We start from the raw sequence: 23801 nt of genomic DNA on the forward strand, positions 1-23801 counted from the left end.
CTAATCTGAGCATGAAATATTGTGTTTACACTGTATACCATGAGAGAAACCGAGGAACTCAGCAAAACATACACAATTCTTCAATCTGGAAATGTGTTTATTCTGCTGCTGGGATAGTAAAGCAGAACGCAGAGCACGGCAAGCATTCACAGCAGGACCTACACATTACCGCCCCTCCCATTCCCAGTCTAGATTCTTTTTCTCATTTCCAGTATTGAACTTAATTTAGCACCTAACCAAGTTAAAAGGCAAGCAAGCCAATAAAGTCCCTTATTAACAAGGAAAACAACATATTAAAAGCCAAAACAGTGCGTAACGTGAGCATGGTCATGTTTTTTTTCACAAACCAAAGCCTTCATCTATTTAAAGATTATACAAATACTTCCATATATATATGAAAATGAAAAGACATAAAACCACATTTAGGGCTGACTTCACTTTACTACGAACAAAGATCTATCTATCAACACTTAAAGTTCTTCTGAATCTCTGTGCAATGCCCCATAGGTCTTTTATCGGAAGTGTAGCCAAGCACGGAGACACAACAAGACCACAGCATCAAACATCACTTGCATTAAGCACAGTTATTCATATTGAAAAGAAAAACTTTGAAAATTTAGTTGGCCAAATGAATGCTTTACGTTAGTAACGACAACACAGTCCACCTCTGAATGCAGAACTATACAGATGAATGAAGGCATACATTTAGCATTGCCAATCCAATGCTCCTGATCCACAATATGGAGAAGTCATTTTTGATCCCATGATCTCCACTTTGCCCCACAACAGAAAATCAAAAGAGAAACACAGTTCGGAGGGAGCAGCGGCAGATGCTGAGGAGCCACTCTCCAACAACACTTCTATTCAAGAAGCACATCAGGTAAAAACTGCGTCATCTAGTACAGAGAGGACTGAAGCCCAACTTTAAGAAATCTACAACTAAAACAGCACACAAACTGACATGTTTGTGTAATACAGAGCAGAGTGAGGCTGCGGTTACACTGATACATCTGTAGCTTACAAAGGAAGAAAAAAAAAAAACAACAGCTACACTGGACCTTAGCCAGTACACAGAAGACAGCGCATACAACATGTTAGTACATCTTTGTATGGATATTAATGTGATAATAGAGAAGCTTAGAAACTGTCATAATCCTTCTTGTCTTTTTTGCCTTCACCCTCGAAGCTGTCCGTCCCGTCGCTGTTGTCGCGGCGACGCTTGCGGCTGTTGCGGATGTTGAAGCGAGGGTTTATCTGCGGCAGAGGGTCCATGCCCAAAACTTTGTGGATCTGACGGAACGCCAGAAGCCTCAGAGCGAACTGTGAAGAAACACAGAAAGAAACCTTTCATCAGATTTATGAAAGCAGATTTCCACATGACAAATCCCCAAAACTTATGTGAAGCCTGACATCTCCTGGTAGCAAGGAACAGATACTGACACGAGGACAATAACTGATTATGCCCGTCTAAAAGTACAAAAGATAGTGACATCAGCCGACACTGAAGAGCAGGTAATTATTCAAATCTAAATCCTGCTCTATTGTCTGAATCAGTTCTTAAATGTACCCGTCGATTCAGTGCATTCATCACATGACAAACATCACGTCATTTCTCCTACTTAAGCTGTCTAATTTCTTCATGTCTCTATTAGCTTGATAGTGTATGAATAATTCAAGAGCGTGTACTTGGGCACTGGAGGTAATGTCCTCTCTCTGTTGCTCTCCCATAGATGTTAGCGTATCCACAGGCTTCTTCTCACAAGGATCTACCAATCCTGGTGCACCTAAAAATAAAGAATAAAAACAGCATTAAGTGAGGTTTCATTTCATCATGTTTTTCCAGTGTCCTCTGGATCAATACAACAGAGGTCGATGACAATTCATGCCTTGGAAAGTTTGAATATTCAACAAAATTTTAACTGAAATAACACATTTGGAAAGTCCAGATATGTTATTTGCACATACATATTCCACTTAAACATTTTATTGTCACTGCATCCTGAATTTCAAAGCTTTTCATACCATTTCATCTCCAGAACTGTAAGAACAAGTTGTTCATCATTTTGGGAGCCTTTGACTCTATAGGTTAGGTTGCAGAGTCAATCAACTCCTAAAATGCCTAGTGATGGACTTCATAACTGACCATAGGTTACAGGTTAGGTTAGGTTTTATGCGATGCAAAAATATTGAACTCTCAAGAAGTTTTGCAGTATTACTAGAATCAGATAAAAACTACAAAAAAGTACCATTCTCCATTATTATCTTTTATTTACCTTAGTGGCAAAGGTCTTTATTTTGGACAAGCTTATATTAGATAGGCCTTACTTTCCCAGTTAATGTAAACTCAACACTTCCTCCCTGTTCACCTGCTGCCTTGATAAGTTCAGTATAATGTCCATTTCCACAGCACTAATTACATCAGCACAGCAAGAGTCAAGTCAGGCGTTCACTTTGCCTCCCTAAACGATGTTGAGTGAAATGAATGAAACACTTCACACTTCAGAATTTTCACATTAAAGGGTAACTTGGGTTATTTTTCCCATGTTTTTGTGTCTAAGTGACTAATGAGAACAACAATTTCTAAAATTGACCCAGTATTGAGAGATAACGCTGCAACGAGCTGCGAGGGCAAGTGAGCAGCGTCAATGTAACGTTACGTTAAATTTTTTGCCACTGACAGACGTTTGACCGCTTTTTTCTCTCTCCGCCATGGCTCCGGTCCCAAATGAACTGAAACATGATACAGCGTGCGTATGCATCACTGTGCACACGTAACTGTCAGAAAGCATCAATACAGAGGAACGGATAGTCACAGAGACACGAGATTCCAAGGAATCGAACAACTAGGAACCGGTTCTCAATGGGATGGGTTGGTTATCGCAGTCAGGAACAGTCATAACATTACAACAGAACATTAGTACATGTAAATACAGTGTGAATGCAAAGAACTGTCCCCCTTCTCAGCTGACCCAATTGTTGGTCCATGAACAGAAAAGTGCAGATAACGGTTTTGTCTAAAGGAGAGTAAAAAGAGCCCAATAAGTATAACAATAATTAATGCATAGGAAAATAAAGAAACAATATCTTACCAGGGAGTAAAATCCCAGAAGAAATACATTCGAAGACACGTCTCAGTGCATCGCCTGGGCTGAGGGGAGCAGAGGCGCTACTGATGGCCTTCTCAACTAGCAGCTCCATGGCCTGAACAGAGTGAACAGTGAAGATGGCTTAGAGGCTTAGTTTGCATTACAATAGTCAGATGATGGCATTTCACTTTTCATTATTGTCTTTACAAAATTCCCAGCTTCCAAGAAAATGTTCAAATACAGTAGGGTGTACATGAAAACTGAGGAGACAGATATAAAATGCAGAGACCTAATAGTCAGTTTTTAAAGATGAAATACACTATAATTACAGTAATTGTTTAAAAGGTGAACAATCATATTTTACTGCCTCCTGAACAAAATATATAGGCATGGGTTTGCAAATGTTTCTGCTAAAAACGACCTAGTTCTGTAGCTGTTGATATTCTATTTTTTACAGACAAGCCTTACAAGCATCATAGTTTCTGGGAAAGCTCAACAAGCACACTGTTTGCTCTGTACTTGCTTTAGTTTCTCACAAACAGCATTAGCCACCAGGGTCAGTTTGTAGTCTGTGGAGAAGTAGATACGCATGGTGCTGCTGCAGTTAGTGCTGCATTGCTAACAACCTAACTCAAAGTGGTGTAAAATGCCTTCTCGATCAATAACCAAACTCAGGAGCTTAGCTAGAAACTAAAGTTATTTCTGCACCTTTCATGTTTGAGGTCTTTAAAAATAGGTTCCTGTGCAAGTTCAGGTGGTCAAAAAGGGCCAAAAAAAAGTCACACAAGCCGCCTGGTTCATTTTAAATTAAGTCCTAGATTGAGCTTTGGTGACCAAATATGTCACGTTTCTCTATCAACAACTCTCTTCAGGTTAAGCCCAAAGTCACACAGTGCTTAGGCTGCATTCACACCAAATAAGGCGTTGCGGCTAAAACGCCAGTCCTCCCATTCGTTTGAATGTGGATAGTGTGTTTAAACTGCGGCGGTGGGGACCGCAGGGGGATGCCGAAAAAAAACAAACAGCGGAACGGGGGCGAAAAGTCAAAACAGAATCAACTTTTGGAGAAACAAACCTGAGGTCATGCTGCGGTGGACAATCGACATCAGAAAGATGTAAATCGTTGCGCAGTCGCTTGGTGTTTATGGGCCATTAAGTGACACTCCAACACAGCCACACAACCCTGCGCTCGGATGGTGCGAATGCAGCCTTAAAAGGCACGTTTAAATAAAATACTTACCCATCCTGGGAAGGGCGACCATGTAGGAACTCGCTGACAGAGGTCTCGCAGGATTCGGATGATGATCACACAGGACTGAAGTCCATTGGCCCTAGCCTTTTGATGCAATAAAGTTAGGTTTACGGAGTGACAACAGTGACAAGAGATGGACCAAACAAGTGAATCAGTTCTATCACAGAGGTCCAAACACTACTGTGCATAATGGAAGCTTGAGTATGGTTTGAGGTGTGTATGAGCCATAAGAGCTTGCAATCAGCTGCCATTCCCAGTAGTCTTGTACCTCACAGTTAGTAAGGGAGTTCAAAGTTTGCAAGATGCACAAGAAATGAGAACTTGTCATCTTCTAAACCCTGACTCCAGGTTTAACCAGGTATCTCACAAACAGGTACTTAAAAGTACAAGAGTTCACCTGAGAGGAGAGTATAGGGACTGAGAGAGCAGGAGGAAATCTGCTTTACTTTGCCTGTGCTTTTGCTCGGGTAGCAGAATCACAGGAAACTACTCAGATATTCCTTTTTCTCTCAATCCCTATTCTACAAAATATATAATATAAAAACAATACAAACGTTGAACATGAAAGCACTTCTTGATGGCACAAATTTGTGCAAGTTATTGTGCAGCCTTATGGAATCACATGGATCTATAATGCAGTACTTAGAAAATTGAAAAAGGGAATACAAGGATGCCAGTTCTTATAGAGCAATGTTTTCATATGGAAGTTTCAAATGAACTTAAGATTTCTTATCAATACATAAGGACATGAACCAGATCTTTGTTGTAATATGTGGCATCCTTGAATATGTTTTTTACTTCAAATAGTAATAGTTTTTCCTCATTTCTATAAAATGAAAACCAAATGTGTAAAACACAAATACATGAATAAACAAATAAATAATGCATCTCATAAGGCTACAATAAGAAAGTAAAATGATGTTCCGAACCTGGAACCACTTAGCGTGGCGCAGAGCAGCCAGAGCGTCAAGGCATTTTTGCCTGTCCAAGACGTCCGCTGGGTCTTTCACCATACCCGAGGTTACATCTAAAAATGGATTTGAAGTGTCAAAAATTTTTGGTGATGAGGAATGGGTGTTTGACCAGGTCAGCGAGGCTGGCAAAGAACAAACACATTGCCACACATACCAATGTCTCTTTCCATGACAACCTATAATTGGTTGCTTATTTTGTAAATTTAAAAAAAAAGGTGACTAATAACTATAAAAGGTGACTATAAGTGACTATAAGTCAAAGTAAGTGGGATGATACAGACTGACAGCGTATGACATGTCAAGTCATTATAGGGGTATGGATATACTGACTCAACATTGACGCCAAATAGTCTGGTGTGTTTGGAAAGCACCAATCTAGCTAAATTACATGGGTTCAGGCTCACAAATGTTTGGAAGCCAAAAGCATTTTATCAGGTTAATTGTGTCTTAAAGCTTTACCATTACCCTGGTAAGTACCAGGGGACTTTTTTTAATTTAGTAGATTTTCTTAGTTAAGCACTGGGACAGAGGAGGGATTCCATGGCTAACGAGTATTAGTATGAAATTGGTGCAGAAATAAAGAAAGGGCAAATGGCTAATAGGGAGTGACCTGATAAAAAAAAAGTGGCATGGCAATAGTAGGTGTGGCAAAGTTTTTGGGATGTGAGAAAACCTTGGTCAAAAATCCTTCCGAAGCTGTTGGGCCCTACTAAACCTCTGATGGGAGACAATGAACTAGAAAATTTGTTGATTTTTTTTGTTCAAGGAAATAAAGGGGTCTTTGTGCCGGACTTGTAAATATTACTACAAGTATAAAGAGGAGGAAGCAATGGGTGCTGAAGAAGAGAAAAAAACATGAGACCTACCAGCAAACAAAAGGGGTTAGGATATCACTGCATGCATACCTAACATCAGTAGGTTGGAATAAGACCCCAACAATCATTGTATACCAAAGGCTGTACTCAGGTCCAACCAAAGATTCCTCTGTCATAGCCTTCTGTACCTGAACTTTTAACAATACTCCCCTAAGAATCATTTGAAATAATTGGTTCATGGTTTATCTTCATCTTTCCATTGTCAATTAACTCAAAAGAGAAAATGGTCCATCTTCAAATAATTTGTCCTAATCTTTCCATTGATAGCGAAATCAAAATCGACAAACTTGTCAAAAGCTTTCATTTTTTAGTCCTATTCGTGTAAAAGGAAGGTGTCAATCAACTCAGGGGAGCACTTCAGAACAGGGGACCTCAGCATGGTGAACTGGTGTTCACCAGTACACAAAAGGAAGATTTGTTTCCTGTGGGAAAATAACATCCAATTTCCTCTGCCAAATCTTGATTTGAGAAAAAAGGGTTGCAAAATTCAAACATCTTTGAACAATTAATTCCAAATTAAACTTGAGGAACAGAAGTGCCTCCTGTTGCCTATTTGGTCATCTTCTGCTGCTCTTTTTTTGTCTCCTCATCTCAAAGGAAATTTGGTGAAAAGATACTGTAATGCATGTCTCCCATTGATTATAGCTAATGATAAAATGGAAACAGAATCCCCTGGAACACAGGAAACAAAAGAGAATCTCACCTGGGATTAACTAGACTTTAACACAATGCAAACACTGGTCATGCTTTGTTTAAAAGGATAAAGAGAGCATTTGAGAGGTAAGAGCAAAAAGCCCAAGAGCAATACTGCTGGCACTTGCCTATTTCATCTTGTTTTCCTTTTATACTAGATGTGATTGGCCCCACATAATTAGAAAGAGCAGCAATTGAGAACAATAACTTACATTGGGGGTCTCTTATAGGCTCCCACCTTAGGCCAGTAAAAGCAGATTATCTAAATCTAATGTTTAATTGAAAAGAATCGATTCTGATAGTTTCAGTTGTTTAAACAAGGGTGGTATTAAAAATGAAATTTGTGCAGGCCATAGACTGTGCACAACAAACCCTGAAGCTTCCTTGGTTGCCCTGTCATTCATTTCTGATTTCTGAAAATCCAAATGAATCCTACATGAACAGCAAGTGGCCAGGATGAGCCGATTTAAATGTTTGTGGAGTGCCAGCAGGACAGCGCTCTTCAGGGTGTCAACAAACATACTGAAACTGATTTCATAGAGAGATAGCAGAAAGACAAGAAAGGAGGTGCAATGGGAAAGGCTGTGATGGGTCTCCCAACCTCCGTCCCGGCCAGTTTCCTCTCTGATGACGGGTGACGTCAGTGTGATTGTCACTTGCATCTTTGGCTCGACGCCGGATGTCAGAATGATCGCTGCTTCTTGGACCGATCCACTGACCTCATATTTTTCTGGTGTTACGATCTGGAAGAAATGGCGTAGATGCAAACGCGCTAGCATTATTTCAGTTGACAGTTAATTCTCAAAGTAAAAGATAGGGAGCATACCTAGTTGAGGTCATCTACGCTATTCAGTGGCCACTTTCATAGGTACAGTTGTTAGTACATGTGGACATAAAGGGATCCTCACTGGAATCATGAGATTCAATTACTGTTAAAACAAAATAGGGATGATAGAACTAATACTAGAACTTGTTACCAAGGTAATATCTTGTGTGCCTGTAATTTAAGTGTATGATGCCGACTTAGGGCTATTCTAACTATTCTTCTTCACCACACTTATTTTCAGCTTTTTAATATCTGTCCCAGTAAATTACCGTGACAGTAGTGCTCTCATTCTTCTGCACAGAAGATACAACTACAACTAAACCAAAGGTAAAAAGATATCTTTGAAAGCACGAGGCAGGTACCCATTTAAGTGGCCACTGAAGAAATTGGCTGTGGTGTGATATTTGTAAAAAGTAGTACTGTTAGTTGTTTGGGGAGGTGCTCCACAATGCGGCTGAGGAGGCTCTTGGTGGGCTTCTCAGAGCAGAGCAGGACTAGGTTGACATTCTTGTCCCCACGAAGCAGCAAGCCTTTGGCCAGGACTCCAACCCTCATCACTCCCTTCAGGGCTCTGGACAGTTACACAAGGAAGATGGGAAAGAAGCAAAACAAGCAACAATCATTTTGAGAAGTGAAATACATCCAAATACAGCATTTTGTCCAAATTAACAATGTATATTACAGCTTGAAAGAGGGAAAAGAATTAGACTTGATTAGAAAGAGCCAAATTGAAAAGCACTCCCATTGGTGTGTTTGGAGGAAAGGTGAAATGAGCTGAGCGAGGCAACCTTTCACTCACTTCTCCTGTTAGCTACATCTATCCAAATTATTGTATGATCTAGTCTACATAATGCAAAATGGAGTTTAGCCAATTAATTCTAACCATGTCCGTTAGAACAGTACAAATTCCTGCACCAGCCCGGCTGATGGGTAACTGTACGAGTACAAATACATTTATATTCATTCCCAAGTGTTAGTAAAAAATATTTAGAAGCATGCAGGCTGCAGGTGGAAGAAATGTTGCAGTCTTAACTTTCATCTTTACCAGCATGACTTTATGAATCTCTTATCAAACTGTTTCAGCGCTTGCTATCAGACAAACACATCGGAAATGTGTACAAACTGTAGGAAAACCAATAGCAAAAAAAAAAAAAAAAGCAGATGGTCAACTGCCATTAGATTCTGCTGCAGAATGTAAAAGGTGAATCTAAATAGCAATCTGAAATGTATAAGCAGCCCAGATGTCACACCTGTCTTTAGCGGGTTCTTTCTCCTCTTTGTCCTCTTCCTTGGCCTTCTCCTTGTCCTGGTCTGTGATGATGTCCGAGACCAGTTTGAGAGCACGTTCTGTGATTGACACAATCTTCTGGATAGACTGCAGCTCATCTTCTGAGGGGTAGATGGCCGCATGCTTGGTCATGACATAGCGGTCATCTGAAGAATCAGGCCGACGTGGAGGCTGAAAGACATAACAGTTAAAGACTGTGTTACAAATGGTCATTTTAGCTGAATAATCATGTTTTGATACTTCTCAAAGAAAAGGATATCATCAACACTCCAGAGTGTCTTGTTGAGATAAAGTATATCAAAACTAAAGCATAAAATCAGACAGCACACATTTCATTATTAATTTACAATTTCAGTTTCTAGGATTAGTAATAGTTCCTTTAAAATTAACTGAATCAAGATGTGTGTTCCCAAGCTGGATTTTGACCAATACTGTGATGAGTCTCTCCTCACAGCCAACATGTAGCTTGACAAAAGCTATTTTTAACATTACAGGTGACATGGAAACGCCTTGATCTCCAGAATTATAACCCTTTCTCCAGGAGTCATTTTTATAATGGCAACGAAGTCAGTTATGCTTTTAGATAATGTGTTCCTTCTGACATCTATTACTTTTACTATCAGAGTGGTATAAAGGTACAGGGATGGACACAGTTTTGTCTGTACAATACAATGCTAATTATTAGCACAGACTTGCACTTAACACAACCATGATATATTATATTTTTGTTGAAAACTGATGGTGTTATGAGTATTTTGTCTCCAAGTCAGAATATTCAATTTGTAATTCTGTTTCATTTCTTCTTTCACTCATCTCAATCATCCTTAAATGTGAATTATGGAGTTCTTAAGTATTTAATTAAATTATTAAAGTGGCTTTACAGTGTGACTATTGCTCATTTTCTACTGACTGATGCGTATTCCTAACACTCTGTCTCAGTTTGTCTCGAGCATTATTTTTGTACCCTAATATAACTTGCCACAGGCCCCCAAAGCACTTCAAAATATGCAACTCAACTCAATACTACTTACTTTAGAGCTTTCAATACACAGTTGCCTACCTTGACTAATGGTAAAGTCTGCCCGTTTTCCTGTGAACCAGAGTTTATTTCAGTGTTTCTGACTGCGAGTAGCCGTGACTTGGGTGTGTGATGCAACTATGTCATGGCAGGTGTATTGCTCAGGACCCAAGGAAGCGCAGTGTCGAGTGTGAAGTTGTTTGTGTGAGCGGTTCTCGAGAAATCTGTAAGCAGCAACACCACAGGCCAAGCATTCGGCCTGTTCTAAACAGGCATGTTTTGAACAGGCACTGCACTAGTGTATATAATAACATATAATTAAGCCTTACCACAGGACCCTGAGACTGCATGCCAGGCATGCCTGGCCGGACTCCAAGCAGACCAGGAGGGCCAGGAGGCCCCTGTGGATACCCTCCGTCTGGCATGCGCCGTCGGTCATCCCAGTGGTGATCCTCCTCCATACGTCTCCAGTACATATCTTCTTCATAATGCCTGAAAATATAAAACCACAACTCATCTCCATCCCGGTATTTCAATGTCTAGTGTACAGATGGTTGACACATTAAAGGAAACAACATTAAGTGTCCTAGTAAGTGTTTGTAAGTCAGAGGTCAAATTTCCTGTATGTACCTGTATGTATATGACAATTGTGATTAAGTTTAGTTGTTTAAACAACGCTGCTGGGGCTGCTATAGAAGAGGGTTCAGGCAAAAAAAGCAGGGTCGTGACGTAATCTTTTTTTTAACCCTTTCACAAACTGAGACTTTGATAACCATGGTACCTTCCCTCCAAAGCATACCTGCTTCTGAGACAGGATTTTTGAACAGCACAAGATGGTGTGGATATATTATTACTTCATACTGTATCTTTCTTCAAAACCATTAATAAGAAATTCCATTACCCGTACCGCATCTCCATTCTCCAGCGTTCCTCCTCCTCTCTTCTTCTCCAGTACTCCTCTTTCTGCATCTGCTTCCTCATCTTCTCCTCCTGAATCTTCCTGGCTCGAATGCTGGGCTTGACCTCCACCTGCAGATCCGGGTTCACCTTTTTCTACAAAATAAAAACATGTAAAAAGCTATTTCACGGGTGTAATATAGAATATAGAAATATGAAAACTCCTTTCAGAAATACAGTGGAATTGCTGCCAGATTTTAAGGGTAATCACTAATTAAATGAAAAGTAATGGTTTAAACATATTGCAGGCTCCTATATTTATCAAGTATCTCAGTCATTCCTAGACATATGGCAGAAAGCTTGACGAGGACTCGTATCTCAGAGGAGAACATTAAGAGTTAATTCATGAAGCTTTATACACTCGCTCTCAGCAACGACAAGTTCCCTTTTGGGAATACGAAATAACATGGACGTTTTACCACATTACCATGAAATCACAGCAGAGCAGTTGTCTTTGATCTAGCACTGTCAGTATGCCTACTCTTTTTTTTTTTTTTTTTTAAGCAGCCAATAGGCCTTTAGATTAGATGTGTATGTGCCTGGACTAAATCATTATCTGAGAAGATGTTTGCTCCACTGGACCGGAGGATTAATGCAAGGCCAAATACTATTTTTTTCCAGCTGTTCTCCTAAGCACCATGGAGGAGTCGGGACAACTTTTCTATGTTTATAAAGATGAATCACTTTACCCAAATATCTACTATAGGACTGAATGTGTGTCACTCTCAAAACTTAATTTCCTGCTCTGAGACACCTGACGAATATACCAGCATGTATTCAACTTCTGTGGAGTGGTGCAAGACATGTCAGCTACAAACCTTGTATTGCAGGCGGTGCCTGCGACCTTTTAGGTGCATTTCCTTTGCATTTGGATCGTTGAAACTACATTCACACAGCTTGCAATGGAAGCGGATGACTTTGCCTTCATCGTTTCGGACCTAGAAAGGAGTTCCACGTGTTACACTCGAGATTTAAATGCATTTCTGCAAAGTAAGCGTAGGCTGGCTTTAGCCCATGCATTGGTCTGTCAAAACTTACCTCCTCAACATAGTCATGACCAACAGGCTGGACGTCGCTCTGCAGTGCAGCCAAGGCCGAGGTGGACAGAGAATCTGAAACGTCAGTCTTGGGGTCATGAGTACCTGAAGAGGGCGCCGCAGGCTTGGAGGCCTCCACTTTGGCCTCGTCCATCTTCACTGTGGTCTGTAATTTATTTCCACCTGCATTCGAGAAATTACAATGCCGTTTAATCATAGCCCATTAACAGTGCTACTGCTAAACCTTGGTCTAAATAAATCCACATTAAAAAAAAACAATATGACGAAGATGATAAGGTGACTCTGCGAGGGGGAATTCTCTGATGGAAAGAGATTCCGCTCTGTGGTCATCATAATGGTTACAACTAAAAACTCTATTTTTAGGATTGATTAAATGGCTTAACAAAATTAATTATCCTAACTAACTATCATATAGATCAATGAGCACACCTATAAACTTGGTGTTTTCTCCCGTTTCCTCTCTAACATTCATAGAATTAGCATGTTTGTTCATTTTCAAAACATACATATTAACTCCTGCTACAAACACATTTAGCCAGCTTTTGGCAATGGGAGAGCAAAAAATCTGCGCATCCTATCGTGCCTGACACAAAAGGCAGCAAAACAAGAGTCACATCAAATATCAGATTTTCTGAGCGATGGATTTTTCAACATTTTACCATAGAAAATGTTTACTCCTGATGAATTGCACCAGAGGTTTACTCTGGTGAAACTCAACATTTCTGGTTCAGTTTGTCTCCAGGTTAATGAACCGGTATGCACTCAAACACTTGTTGTAAACCAAGTGTCCTTTCATGTATGTATAAATAAAAAAAGGTGACTAAATATTTAAAAGAGCATCAGATATCACTGATACTGATATCTGCAACAAAATTATCCTGAACCTGGATGACACCCCGCCCCAGGTGGTATCACATAGTGATATAGTGAATGAAAACAGGAGGAGCTGAACAAAGCGATACCCAAAATATGTGTTGGATTGCAGTAAAAAAAACAACACTGACAATAAAGTAATGGAGTTTTTCGATAGAGGATACTTCCACTGCACTACACAGTGAACAACCACGACACTATTCAAGCTGTGGAAACACAGTACAGCACAGCAACAAATGTTGTTAACCTCCATAATGTGTTGGAGGAGTTCTGGTTTACATAAACCGCAGTAAGTGCTTGTCTTCTGCAGCTCTTCATCAAACAGCTCACTATGGCATGTACATTCCTCCCTGTGATATTTTAAAACTAATCTGCGGACAAAATATGTCCATATCTTCTTAAAAAGGTGCTAAATTCGAAATTCAGAGCACATCTATGATTGAGGGATTGTCTCCACATGGCTCTCAACATGAAGACAGCTGAGCCAGCAGTTAACGGTGCTAACAGCACGAACGGTGAAAACAACGGCAACAGTGCTGACAGAGCCAACAGTGTTAACCTAACCAGCTATAACCGCCGTTTGAGAGCAGTGCAGAGCGTCGGCCATTAGTGGCCAGACCGGCTGCGTCAAAAAAATCACGGAGAAGCTCGGATTACAACGAACACACACAGGGAGAGTGACTTCATTCTCTGCTCAGGTTGACATTATTCCACGATATCTTTACATAGCTAATAGCCATTTGCTGCTATATTAATGTTCTGAATATAGAATTTAGCCAAGTGCTGCAGCCTTAACGTGTGCTTACTAACCAATAAAATTGATCTTGGGGGTGTTCATTTTCTTCACAGCTGAGGCAGAGTTGGCAGCGGACAGGTTGTTGGTTAATGGGTTCTTGACACCTGCCATACCACTGCTGACTATGTTGACAGGTTTCAGGTATGTGGGGCTGGAGCTGGTAGTAGAGGAAGAAGAGGCAGCCACACACAGAGAGCTGCTGGTGCTGGAACTGCTCAGGGTAGCTGTGGTGGTCTTGCTGGGAGCAGCTGTGGTCGAGGAGGATGTCTGCGTGACCATACTAGGCTCAGTAGAGGGAATGGGCTTGCCAAGTTTGGTATGAAGCTTCACAACCTGGAGAATGAAAGAGAATTCAGATTCAAGATTTTCATTTTCTGATTGCCGATAAAATTAATTTATGTGCTACTTGGCTCTGATGCACCCGCCTCTCTCTGTAGTCCCCACTCTGTAGTCCCTCCCACAGCACTATCTGATTGGCTACACGTCACGAGTAATAGCCTATCAACACCACTGAAGGCTGTTGTCGGCGCCTTGACGCAGGTCAGCGATGTGACCCGTGACTAGATTATCATAGTTTATAAAAACAAAGTGACGATATAGTCATTCCATACACCAGACGTATGTAACGGCCTGCTGATGTGCATTCAACCCACGTTGGACAATGAGTCAGCCGTCACTCTGTTTGTCACTGTTAGTAGAGAATCCAGTCTGCAGACTAGTTCATACACTTCACCAATGAATCAGAGAATTGTGGTGTCGCAGAACGTTTTTGTATGACGTGTACACTTCTGTCCAATCCCCCTCTCTCTTTCTTGATGGATGCAATAAAGAAAAAGGTCTAAAAGTGCAGTATGGGAGTATTACACTCAACCAACACCAGGGAAGGAAGTTTGCAATACATGCAAAGAAGGTGTCAGCATGGGAAGAACAATGTTGAAAAGTTCTCTTTTGCAGCATTTAATAAAAAATATGCTTAAAGGCACTTAAAGTTTATCTTTAAAGATTTTAATTTTTACTTAAAATTATTGGTTGCAAACATGTTATAGGTCTCCTTGATTACTAATATTCAGAATCGGCCCTGAAAACACATCGGTAGACCTCTAGTTTGTACACTTCATCTCCTTGATTTCTGTTTTATCCCTTCCTTCTCTGTGGGGTTTGCATGATCTTGAGGTGTCTGTGTTTCCTACCAAATACTAAAGACATGAAGGTAAACTTAAACTGTATGTTGGTGTAAATATTATGTGTGTAATATGTCCCACTCATATCCATACCTTCTGGTGTTTGGCTCCACGGATATGGGCAGCATAGGCATCAGCTCCAGTGCAGGAGACATCGCAAAGTTCACAGCGGAGCTGGTTTTGAGCATTGCGGGCCAAGACCCCTCCACCACTACCGCTGCTGGTGCTGCTCTGGGAAACCTTCAGTGCCGCTTCCTTCTTCTTGTGCTTCTGGCCTTCAAGATGCTCCTTGTAAGTCTTATGCAATCAATGTTTGGAGAAGACAGAGTCATTAGTCGCACTGGTTGTCACGTATTTGTACTGCCATACTTGCTGTCAGCTGTCCCTCGCTCTCTCTGTCTGTCTCTCTCTCTCAACCACATACAGACACTCGCTAAAGTTACTCACACAACCTGCACACTTATACCTTAAAAGGAGTTTACTACTTGTATAACACATTTTAGTTTACAAAAATGTTTAAAAATACATAATTCCCCGATGCTTAGGCCTGGTGGGGAGTCAACCGAGCTTGCAATATACTGGTGGAAACCCTGGGTTTGTGTGTTAGTTCTTTATAGTCTGTCTGCATGGACATATTGAAGGCACAATTCCTCTCAACACTTCAAAGCATTCCATCACTTCAAGTGAATCATCATGGAAGAGATGGACACCCTGTGGTGACCGAAGCCAATGTGACAGCTTCAGCAGTACAACAGTGCATCTTAAAATACACTTAATATCATTATGTGCATCCTGCTTGATTTGAGTGTGATATTAATTCATATTGAACTCACCTGTGGGCCGGCACAGCTGATCTTACAGACATCACAATAGTGGATCTGAGGGGGTTTGGGCGGTTGCTTGGGCCGAAGCTGCTTACTCTGAAAGGGGGGTTTCTTGGTGAAAGTGTTCCCCTGCCATGCTGCTGTTGCTGCTACAGCTGCCACTGCCTGCTTCTGTTGCTGCTGCTGCTGCTGCTGGTAGTAGTTGGAGGCTGCAGAGTAAACTGCTGCCTCATAGCCCGAGTATGAGGTTCCTGGAAAAGGATAAACCAAGGCCTACTTAAATCCTACTCACTGCATTTTATAGCCATTTGAACAGGCTCCATGAATAAGCAAAGCAAAGGTTTATGTGCATCATTTTAACCATGTTCACCATCTTAGTTTAGCACCATTGCACGATAACATTTAATGAAACACAAATTAACATGAAAAACCAAGTACAGGTGAGGCTGATGGTAATGTCAAAAGTTAAAGTTTGCCAATGTATTGGACAGAGTCAGCGGGATCACTGGTTTTACTATTCATCCTGTAGGGAACATTAGATTTCCTGACGTGACCTGTCGATTCCGATTTTCTTTCTAAGAACTATAATTGACAGCAAGGCTCCAGACTCACTTTTTTTCCTCTCCAAAAACTACATAGAATGCATGGAAATGAATTACAATATAATAAGCGTGTGATTAAGTTAGTTGTTCCAAATGTTTCAAGGTTGTTCCTCCACGGTTTATTTTGGACTTGCAGTTGTGACAAATTGCAAGCTTAAGGTCTTCTTCAAATCATGCTAAAGAACTTCTACACCGACAACATGTGTGTGCGCATGTGTGGCTGTGACGTTACCGTCTGTGCCGCTGTGTGCTGGCGTAAAACTATCATGCGGCACATGTGTAAATGTGACCGACAAAAACAATCGCAAATATGAGACTCATTGGCCGGTCACAGCCGATCAGCTGAAAACCATCCGGTTTCAATCAGAGCATCTATTTGGGACCATGAATTGCTGTACCAAATTTCAAGGCAATCCATCAAATCGTTGGGGAGATATTTCATTTTGAGGACCAACCGACGTCGTCATCCCTAAAACCATGCAACTAGCATGGCTAAAAAGGAAGATTGGATTTATGTAATTTCACAATAAATTACGTTTAATTTAATTAAATAAACACATCTGGGTTCATACACATTTGGGCAATGGAATTCTATGACTTAAAACCAATTTTAATGACTGAAAATTGTGTAAATTCTGTGTATACTGTGTGTACTTTATGTTTAGTGCTAATCAACAAATGTAAGCACGCTAAGGTGCTAAACTAAGAGGGTGATAATGATGGTAAATACTGTACCTGCTTAACATCAGAATGTTAGCATTGTCACTTTGAGCATGTTAGCATGTTGATGTTAGCATTTAGCTCAAAGCACCACTGTGCATTAAAAGCTTACCCGAGTAGGTGACAGCATTTGTGCTGTAGGTTGGGCTTTGGGAGTAAGAGGGGACCACAGAGGCGGCACAGGCCACAGGCTGGACAGTGGAGGTCACTGGGTAGATGGAGAAAGTGGACGAGGCTGGACTGGGAGCAGCAGGCTTTATCACAGTCACCTGTCGAGTCTGCTGGGTCTGGGTGTATGCTGTTAACCCCTGGCTGCTATATCCTGGTTTTGGGGCTGTTGAATGAGTACTTTTGAATTAACTTGCTGTGAAAATGAAAATTCAATGAAAATGAATTGAGTGTGTATTTAGCATACCTGTCTGGTAGTAGGAATCTGCCACGCTGGGTTGTGCAGCAGCGACCGCCGCTGTAGCAGTGGCCTGTTGGTAGTACTGCTTACTGTCGTAAGCCACAGCAGGAGCTGTGGATCGGACATAGGAGTAGGAGTCCTGCAAAGGAAACGATAAAATAGAGTTGCAAGGGTGGCGGTTCAATTCCTGGCTCCCCCTGTCCACAGTGTACCCCAAATGGCTCCCGAGTGAATGAGAGGCAAATTGTAAAGTGGTTTGGATAAAAGTGCTGTATGAAATTCAGTCAGAAAGTCTTTCAACTACACAGCAAGGAATCTCTGTCTGTGGGTGTGTGTGTATGTCATTTGCATGTCTTGAGAACCGCTCATCCGATCCATTTCACACTTGGCGGGTGTATTGCTGGGGACCCCATGGAGTGCTTTGTCGAATTTGGTGCAATTTGGACACGAGACACGCGCAATTTAAAAAAACGTGCGCCCAGCGCTCTGTGCAGCAGCGGGGGCGGGGCTTCAGGGCTCTGCACACTGAATCCAGCATGTTGTCTTCAGCGTGCAGATCACGGTTCAGTTCAATGCTGATTGATCCTGGATATAGCCCACTAACGCTGGATAATGTACTTCAGCAGTGGTCGCGCCATACACCAATATGTTCCTCTCTGTGGCAGTCTGATATAAAAGACTTGCAGTTTATGGCTGTAACTTCTATGAAATCATCTCTTACATGCTTAGAAATGATGACAAATTGATCATAGAATAATGCAAACACACCTGCTGCAGATGTACAGCACTTCACTTTAATGTGAAGCTACTGCTACAAAAGTTGAACATTTCATGTTTTGGTCCATTTTACCTTATAGGAACAATGTGTAGTATTTAGGAGGATAAATTGACAGAAATGGAATACAATATGAATCAATACGTTTTCTCACTGTGTTTTCGTTAGCTTAGATTGAGCCGTTTATCTCTACATACGTGAAGAGGAACCGCTCCGGGTCCTCTTCACGTAGCGGGCCGCCATGTTTCTGCAGTTGCCCAGAACAGACAAACCAAACAATGATTCTAGAAAAGACCATTCACGTTTTCTTGCCGGCCACTGTTCTCCACATGCTTGGCACACGGGAGAAGTTTCAGTTGGTTGCAATCTGAAACCTCAGCGCTAGATGCCGCCAAGTCCTTTCCACTGGACCTTTAACAATGCAGCATTGCGTTTGAAGAGACAATGCTAGCAAAGTAAAAAAGCAGTTTTTGTAACCATTGAGCAATTGTGGGAGGGTTAGTCTTCATCCAGTTAATGGTGATCATATATTCCAACCATCAATAAGACATGCAGTACATAGCACTGATCTGTGGTAAACAGGCGTTCAGGTGATACTTCCAGCAAGAACAGTAGCGGGTCCAGGGGGATGTCCATTTCCAGGAGTTTCTCAATTTCTTCTTTGACACCTTTCCAAAATGTTTGTATTTTCGGGCAGTCCCAAAATATATGAGTATGGTCGCCGACCATGCCACAGCCTCTCCAGCATAGGTTAGTAGAGTTGTTTTTAAAAACACATGCTACCAGCGGGGTCCTAAAGAACCTCACCTTCACCTTCCAGTCAAAATTCTTTCCATAGCTGGCTTACTATCCCTCTGTGACATCCAGAACATATGCTTTCCCAGGCATCATTGTCCACTATCGTATTCAACTCTAGTTCCCATTGTCCTTTAATATGTAAAGTGTTATCTGATGTGTCTAACATTAGCTTTTTGTACATATGGGATATTTGTTTTTTTGTTGAAGTAGGGTGTTCAAACAGTTGCATAAAATGGGTTTCTATATTAGCTGGTTCTCTTTTAATATTCTCCCAGTCTTTGTGTTTTGTAATATAATGTCTAACTTGTAGATATCTATAAAGGTCGCTTGAAGGTAGGACAAACTTGTCCTGGATTTGTGAGAAAGATTTAAACACATTTCCATCAAGAAGTTGGTTAATTATTTTCAGCCCACTTTCATTCCACCTTTTATATGCATTGTCGTTCATGGATGGAAGAAACTCTATATTTCCTGCTATGGGCATGGCCCGTGACAAAGCTACAGCTGCTTTCGGACTGCAGTCCAAACCTTCATTGTATGTTTGATCCATATATTATTGATTTGAATTTTTTTCTGAGACTGTTGGCTTAGAAATGGGAGAGTAGACAATGATATTCCTGGCAAAGAATTCTGCTCAATGGACACCCATCCTGTCTCTAAGTCCTTGACAAACCATGCCACCACTGCTCGGAGCTGAGCCGCCCAATAATAAAGTTTAAGGTTGGGTAGACCCAGCCATTCATTCATTGTTTTGACCCTTGGCTTCCCATTCATTATTATCTGCCCCTCCTCCAAGATTCAAAATGACAAAACAGTTGTAATCTGTGTAGCAGTTTTGAAAGAAAAAAAAATGGTGGCGTACCTGGTAGTTTTGAGACGTGACCGGTGGTGGTGGTGGAGGGACTTCCGGCTGGCGCTGAGCGTAGCCATAGTCAGCCGCAGTGTGGGTTGGCTGGTATCCTCCATAGGCTGCAGCAGTAGCTACTGAGACAGGCGCAGGCCTAGCTACAGCAACTGTGGCTGCAGAGGGAGCATAGGCCGCCGCCACAGTGTGTGCCGCCACAGGTGCTTGATGAACTGTGTAACTGGCCACTGTGGTGGGATGTGTGTATGCTACCCCGGCAGTTGGCTGCTGACTGGTAGGGCGACACAAAAGGGAAATGTCAAAGGTTAAAGGCAACAATGGGAGGGTTTGCCATGTCTCAATACTGTAGGGGAAACTCCTGCTTTGCAATCAATATCCAAAGTAATCATCATCTAGTCGGATGGTCAAACCACAGGAAAAGCACTCCTCCAACACCTTTTCACCATTGGAATTGGGTGGAGTGCGTGTGACAATTTCGGTAACTTTGCAAAACTGTCGTTACAACATTATCAGGAGCAGTTAGAGGTGTTAGGAAAAAAACAGCCAATAAATACCAGGGGCATGCATAAAACTCTGTGTAGATTCAGGACTGAAACTGTATATGCACAAAGCTAAAAGAATTGGGCATGGTTGTGTCTATTTATAGCGTTTATATATTTCTTTATAGCACTTTACAAAGTGCTTCACAACTTAGGGTACAATCAAAAGACCACTGCCAGGGAAAAGAGGGCTCAAATTAGATCAAAAGAATATATATGCGCCTCTGATTGAAATTTTACATAACACTGTGTAGTCAGCAAAAAAACTAGAAAATGCAGAACTCTGAAATGATATGCCTTAAAAATCTTAAAGCTCAAATGTATTGTACTGCACTGCTGAAAAACCTGGAAAAACTAGCAGATGAACTGCATTACCTAAAGAAGCAAAGAGCTGAGATACATTGCTAGAAAAGGTGGAAGTTACAACTGTGATACTGTCAAAGCGGGAAGTTGAAATTAATTGCCTGAAAAGGTAGAAAGAAGAAATACTTTGTACTGATATCAGACGGATGAATTGCATTGCTAAACATTTCTGAACAAAAAAAAATATGGCCCTAAAGAGCAGAGAGCTGAAATGTATTGCCTGAAGACTGAGTCTGAAATTTTTTCTGAACTTTTTTCACTGGCTGCCACTGTGGTCGAACAACACGTCGATATCAACCACTTCTTTTATCCAGTAGTATAAACTTGCCCTTACTCATAAGTGCAGGGTTGTTTTCTGTCAGAACACACAGATAGTGGGCTCCATCTGTTTGCTAACAATGTAAAGCCAGTGCCTAGGCCTACAATTACACTGTAAAAAAGACACAGCCTCCTTGTTCATTTAAAGACCACTGGGATCTTCTGTCAAATAAGTTTCACTTGGAAAGTGGGATAACTGGTTGCTCTGTGTATTCAACCGTAAGACAAAACATGTCGGGTGCTCTTGGAAAACGGGGGGGAAAAAAATCTGATTAGACAGGAAGGCAATCCAGGCCAAAATACTAAAACAAGTGGCAAAGAGGAAGGAAATATAGTGGCTAAATCATATAAAAGCCAACATGTTTAGTGAGTATCATAGTGTTAATGATTCTTTGTTATGCATAGAGGGCATCGAACATATTAAACCGTTGGTAAGGGGGGGAGACAAGTTCCAAAAACTTTACCAGAGGGAGACTTTTTGGATCCATCGATTGGATGCCTTAAAGTATCCTGGGGTTAATGAGTATATAGACTTTACATGCTTTCTGTGAATAAGAAATATTTATATATATTTTTCTTCTTTCTGTGTATGCTCCCATGTTTGTTTTGCAGCCTCCGTTGAAAAGTAGTAGTTTCACTGATGATGGACATAAATTACTTGTTTCTGTGTCATTTCTTTGTGATATTTTGTAATACTATGGTCATCATGTGAGTGCCTCCCATTGGTTGTTGATACCATATACTGTAGGTCACATCAACTTTGTCTGCTTGTTTTTAAGCCCTGACGAAGACCTACAGCGGTGAAAACATGTTGGCCATATAGTTGTTTTTTATTTTTTCACACTCACAATGTTGTTTGGTTACGATTGCCCAGAAGTCATTATAGATATTTAAATCAATATCCTCTTCACAAACACCAACCATACACTTCCACACAACACACACTTATCTTTTTTGATATATTTACTGTATTTTTATTTTTGTTATATATATATATATATATATAGTCCTAATTGTTTGTCATCACTATTATGTAGTCATATGAGTTCTTTATATTAATCTTCAGATAAGCCAAGTGTTTTTTTTGCCTCTTCCTGCACTGTATATTATTCATTTATTTTTTTGTTATGTTGTATAGTCTTAAATTGTGCAAAACAAATAATGATTTCGCCACTACAATAAAGGCTTTTTTTAATTAATATATTTCTTTCCTTGTTGCCACTTGTTTTAGTATATTTTGGAGTGCCTGGGTTGCCTTCCTGTCTATCCTAAGTATCACTAGGCTCACCTTTAGCTGCAATGTAATGTTCTCCAGCAACACACTGGCCAAAGAAATGTCAGTGTGCACATTCCTGGTGGGTGGATTACTTTGAAACATCACTGGCAAATAATATTATAGGCCTCTGTGGTGTGTTCTGATAAAGCTTTAAACTCATGGATGTATATTAATGATAGAGGGGCTTCCTGTATAATATGGCTTTTTTTTATATATATATATACATTTCCTTCCTTGTTGCCACTTGTTTTAGTATATTTGGAGTGCCTGGGTTGTCCATCCTAAGTATCACTTGGGGCTCCCCTTTAGCTGGTAATGTAATATTCTCCAGCAGCAACACACTGGCCAAAGAAATGTCAGTGTTGTCACATTCCTGGTGGGTGGATTACTATGAAATATCACTGGCAAACTTGCACAGTTTACCTGAGTTTTAAATTCCTCATAATAATATTAAAGGCCTCTGTGGTGTGTTCTCTGATAACCCTTTAAACTCATGGATGTACATTACTGATAGAGGGGCTTCCTGTATAATGTGTTTTGTTTTAATGCAAAGGGCATCCCCGCAGCCCGTTGCGTGTTGCGTGTTTTACGCAGTGCCATGTTCAGTGTTCATCCATCTGCAGCAGAGAGAGACCGCCCCCTCCCCCAGCATGAACAATGGCAGCAGAGGGAACATCCAGCCTGTACACAGGCTACCTGCACGACATAACTCAGCTCACATTGAGCTGAGAAACAGCATGCAGGATGTGTTTCACCGGTGGTTTAGGCTCCTCCTCACCTGTACTGGGCGGCAGCGCCGTGGGTAAATCCAAAGTAATTGCCGGTAGCCATTTTGGCATCTTCACCAAGCCGGCTGGGCACTGCGGAGGACAGACACACAGGATGAGGCTAGGCTAACAAGCTAACAGCTAACAGGCTAAGCTAACAGCTAGCATCAACTGACGGTTCAAGGACTCTCCGTTAACGTCACTATCTGATCATATTGCTTTTATAACGTTACTTAAATCTAGTTATAGCTTGTAAACTAACATCCACAGCGTTACTGATACTCACCATAGGTGAAGGACACTACTGGACAGATGGGAATCATTTGTTTAGTGGTTTCTATCGACGGCCGAGGAGAGCAGTGTATTTATATTACATGTCGTACCCGGACATACCGCGTGTTAGCGCATGCGCAGAGAGAAGAAGCGCTGTCACAGTGAGTTCTGCGCATGCCCGCTGAGGACTGCATAACACTCACGGGAGCGCGCACAGTTGCTGCTGCTGATGCTTCAGTTGATGCGCGTTCCCGAGAGGGGCATCTCGTTCTCGGCATCATAACACCTGTCTGGTCTGTTTGTCCCAATCCCACAGATGTGTTGCTTTTTGTTTGTTTGAGGAAGCTAGACAAGTTCCAGGTTGAGACATCCCTGATGACACTATTTTATAAATC

The 23801-nt window shown here is 41.2% G+C and overlaps 1 protein-coding gene across 4 annotated transcripts; it reads right to left on the reverse strand.

Annotated features, from left to right (window-relative positions):
- Positions 1 to 76: 76 nt before the first annotated feature.
- Positions 77 to 23578, reverse strand: zfr (zinc finger RNA binding protein). 4 transcript variants are annotated; one of them, XM_074637549.1, is made up of 20 exons: positions 23420 to 23578; positions 23145 to 23226; positions 19868 to 20141; positions 17439 to 17571; positions 17136 to 17357; positions 15711 to 15952; positions 14971 to 15174; positions 13711 to 14029; positions 12008 to 12189; positions 11788 to 11907; positions 10920 to 11065; positions 10342 to 10504; positions 8957 to 9165; positions 8127 to 8277; positions 7482 to 7623; positions 5268 to 5365; positions 4327 to 4422; positions 3090 to 3201; positions 1687 to 1784; positions 77 to 1320 (listed from the first exon to the last, which is right to left on the reverse strand). In XM_074637549.1, exons 1-20 carry the CDS (start codon positions 23454 to 23456, stop codon positions 1138 to 1140), a joined length of 3213 nt encoding a protein of 1070 aa, XP_074493650.1. In that variant the 5' UTR covers positions 23457 to 23578; the 3' UTR covers positions 77 to 1137. The 4 variants fall into 4 exon arrangements, 2 of the variants coding, with proteins under 2 accessions (XP_074493650.1, XP_074493649.1); XM_074637548.1 differs by having other exon boundaries at positions 10914 to 11065; XR_012594235.1 differs by lacking the exon at positions 5268 to 5365.
- Positions 23579 to 23801: the final 223 nt, after the last annotated feature.

The sequence above is a fragment of the Sebastes fasciatus genome, chromosome 6, assembly GCF_043250625.1.
Source record: "Sebastes fasciatus isolate fSebFas1 chromosome 6, fSebFas1.pri, whole genome shotgun sequence".
NCBI classification, from domain to species: domain Eukaryota; kingdom Metazoa; phylum Chordata; class Actinopteri; order Perciformes; family Sebastidae; genus Sebastes; species Sebastes fasciatus.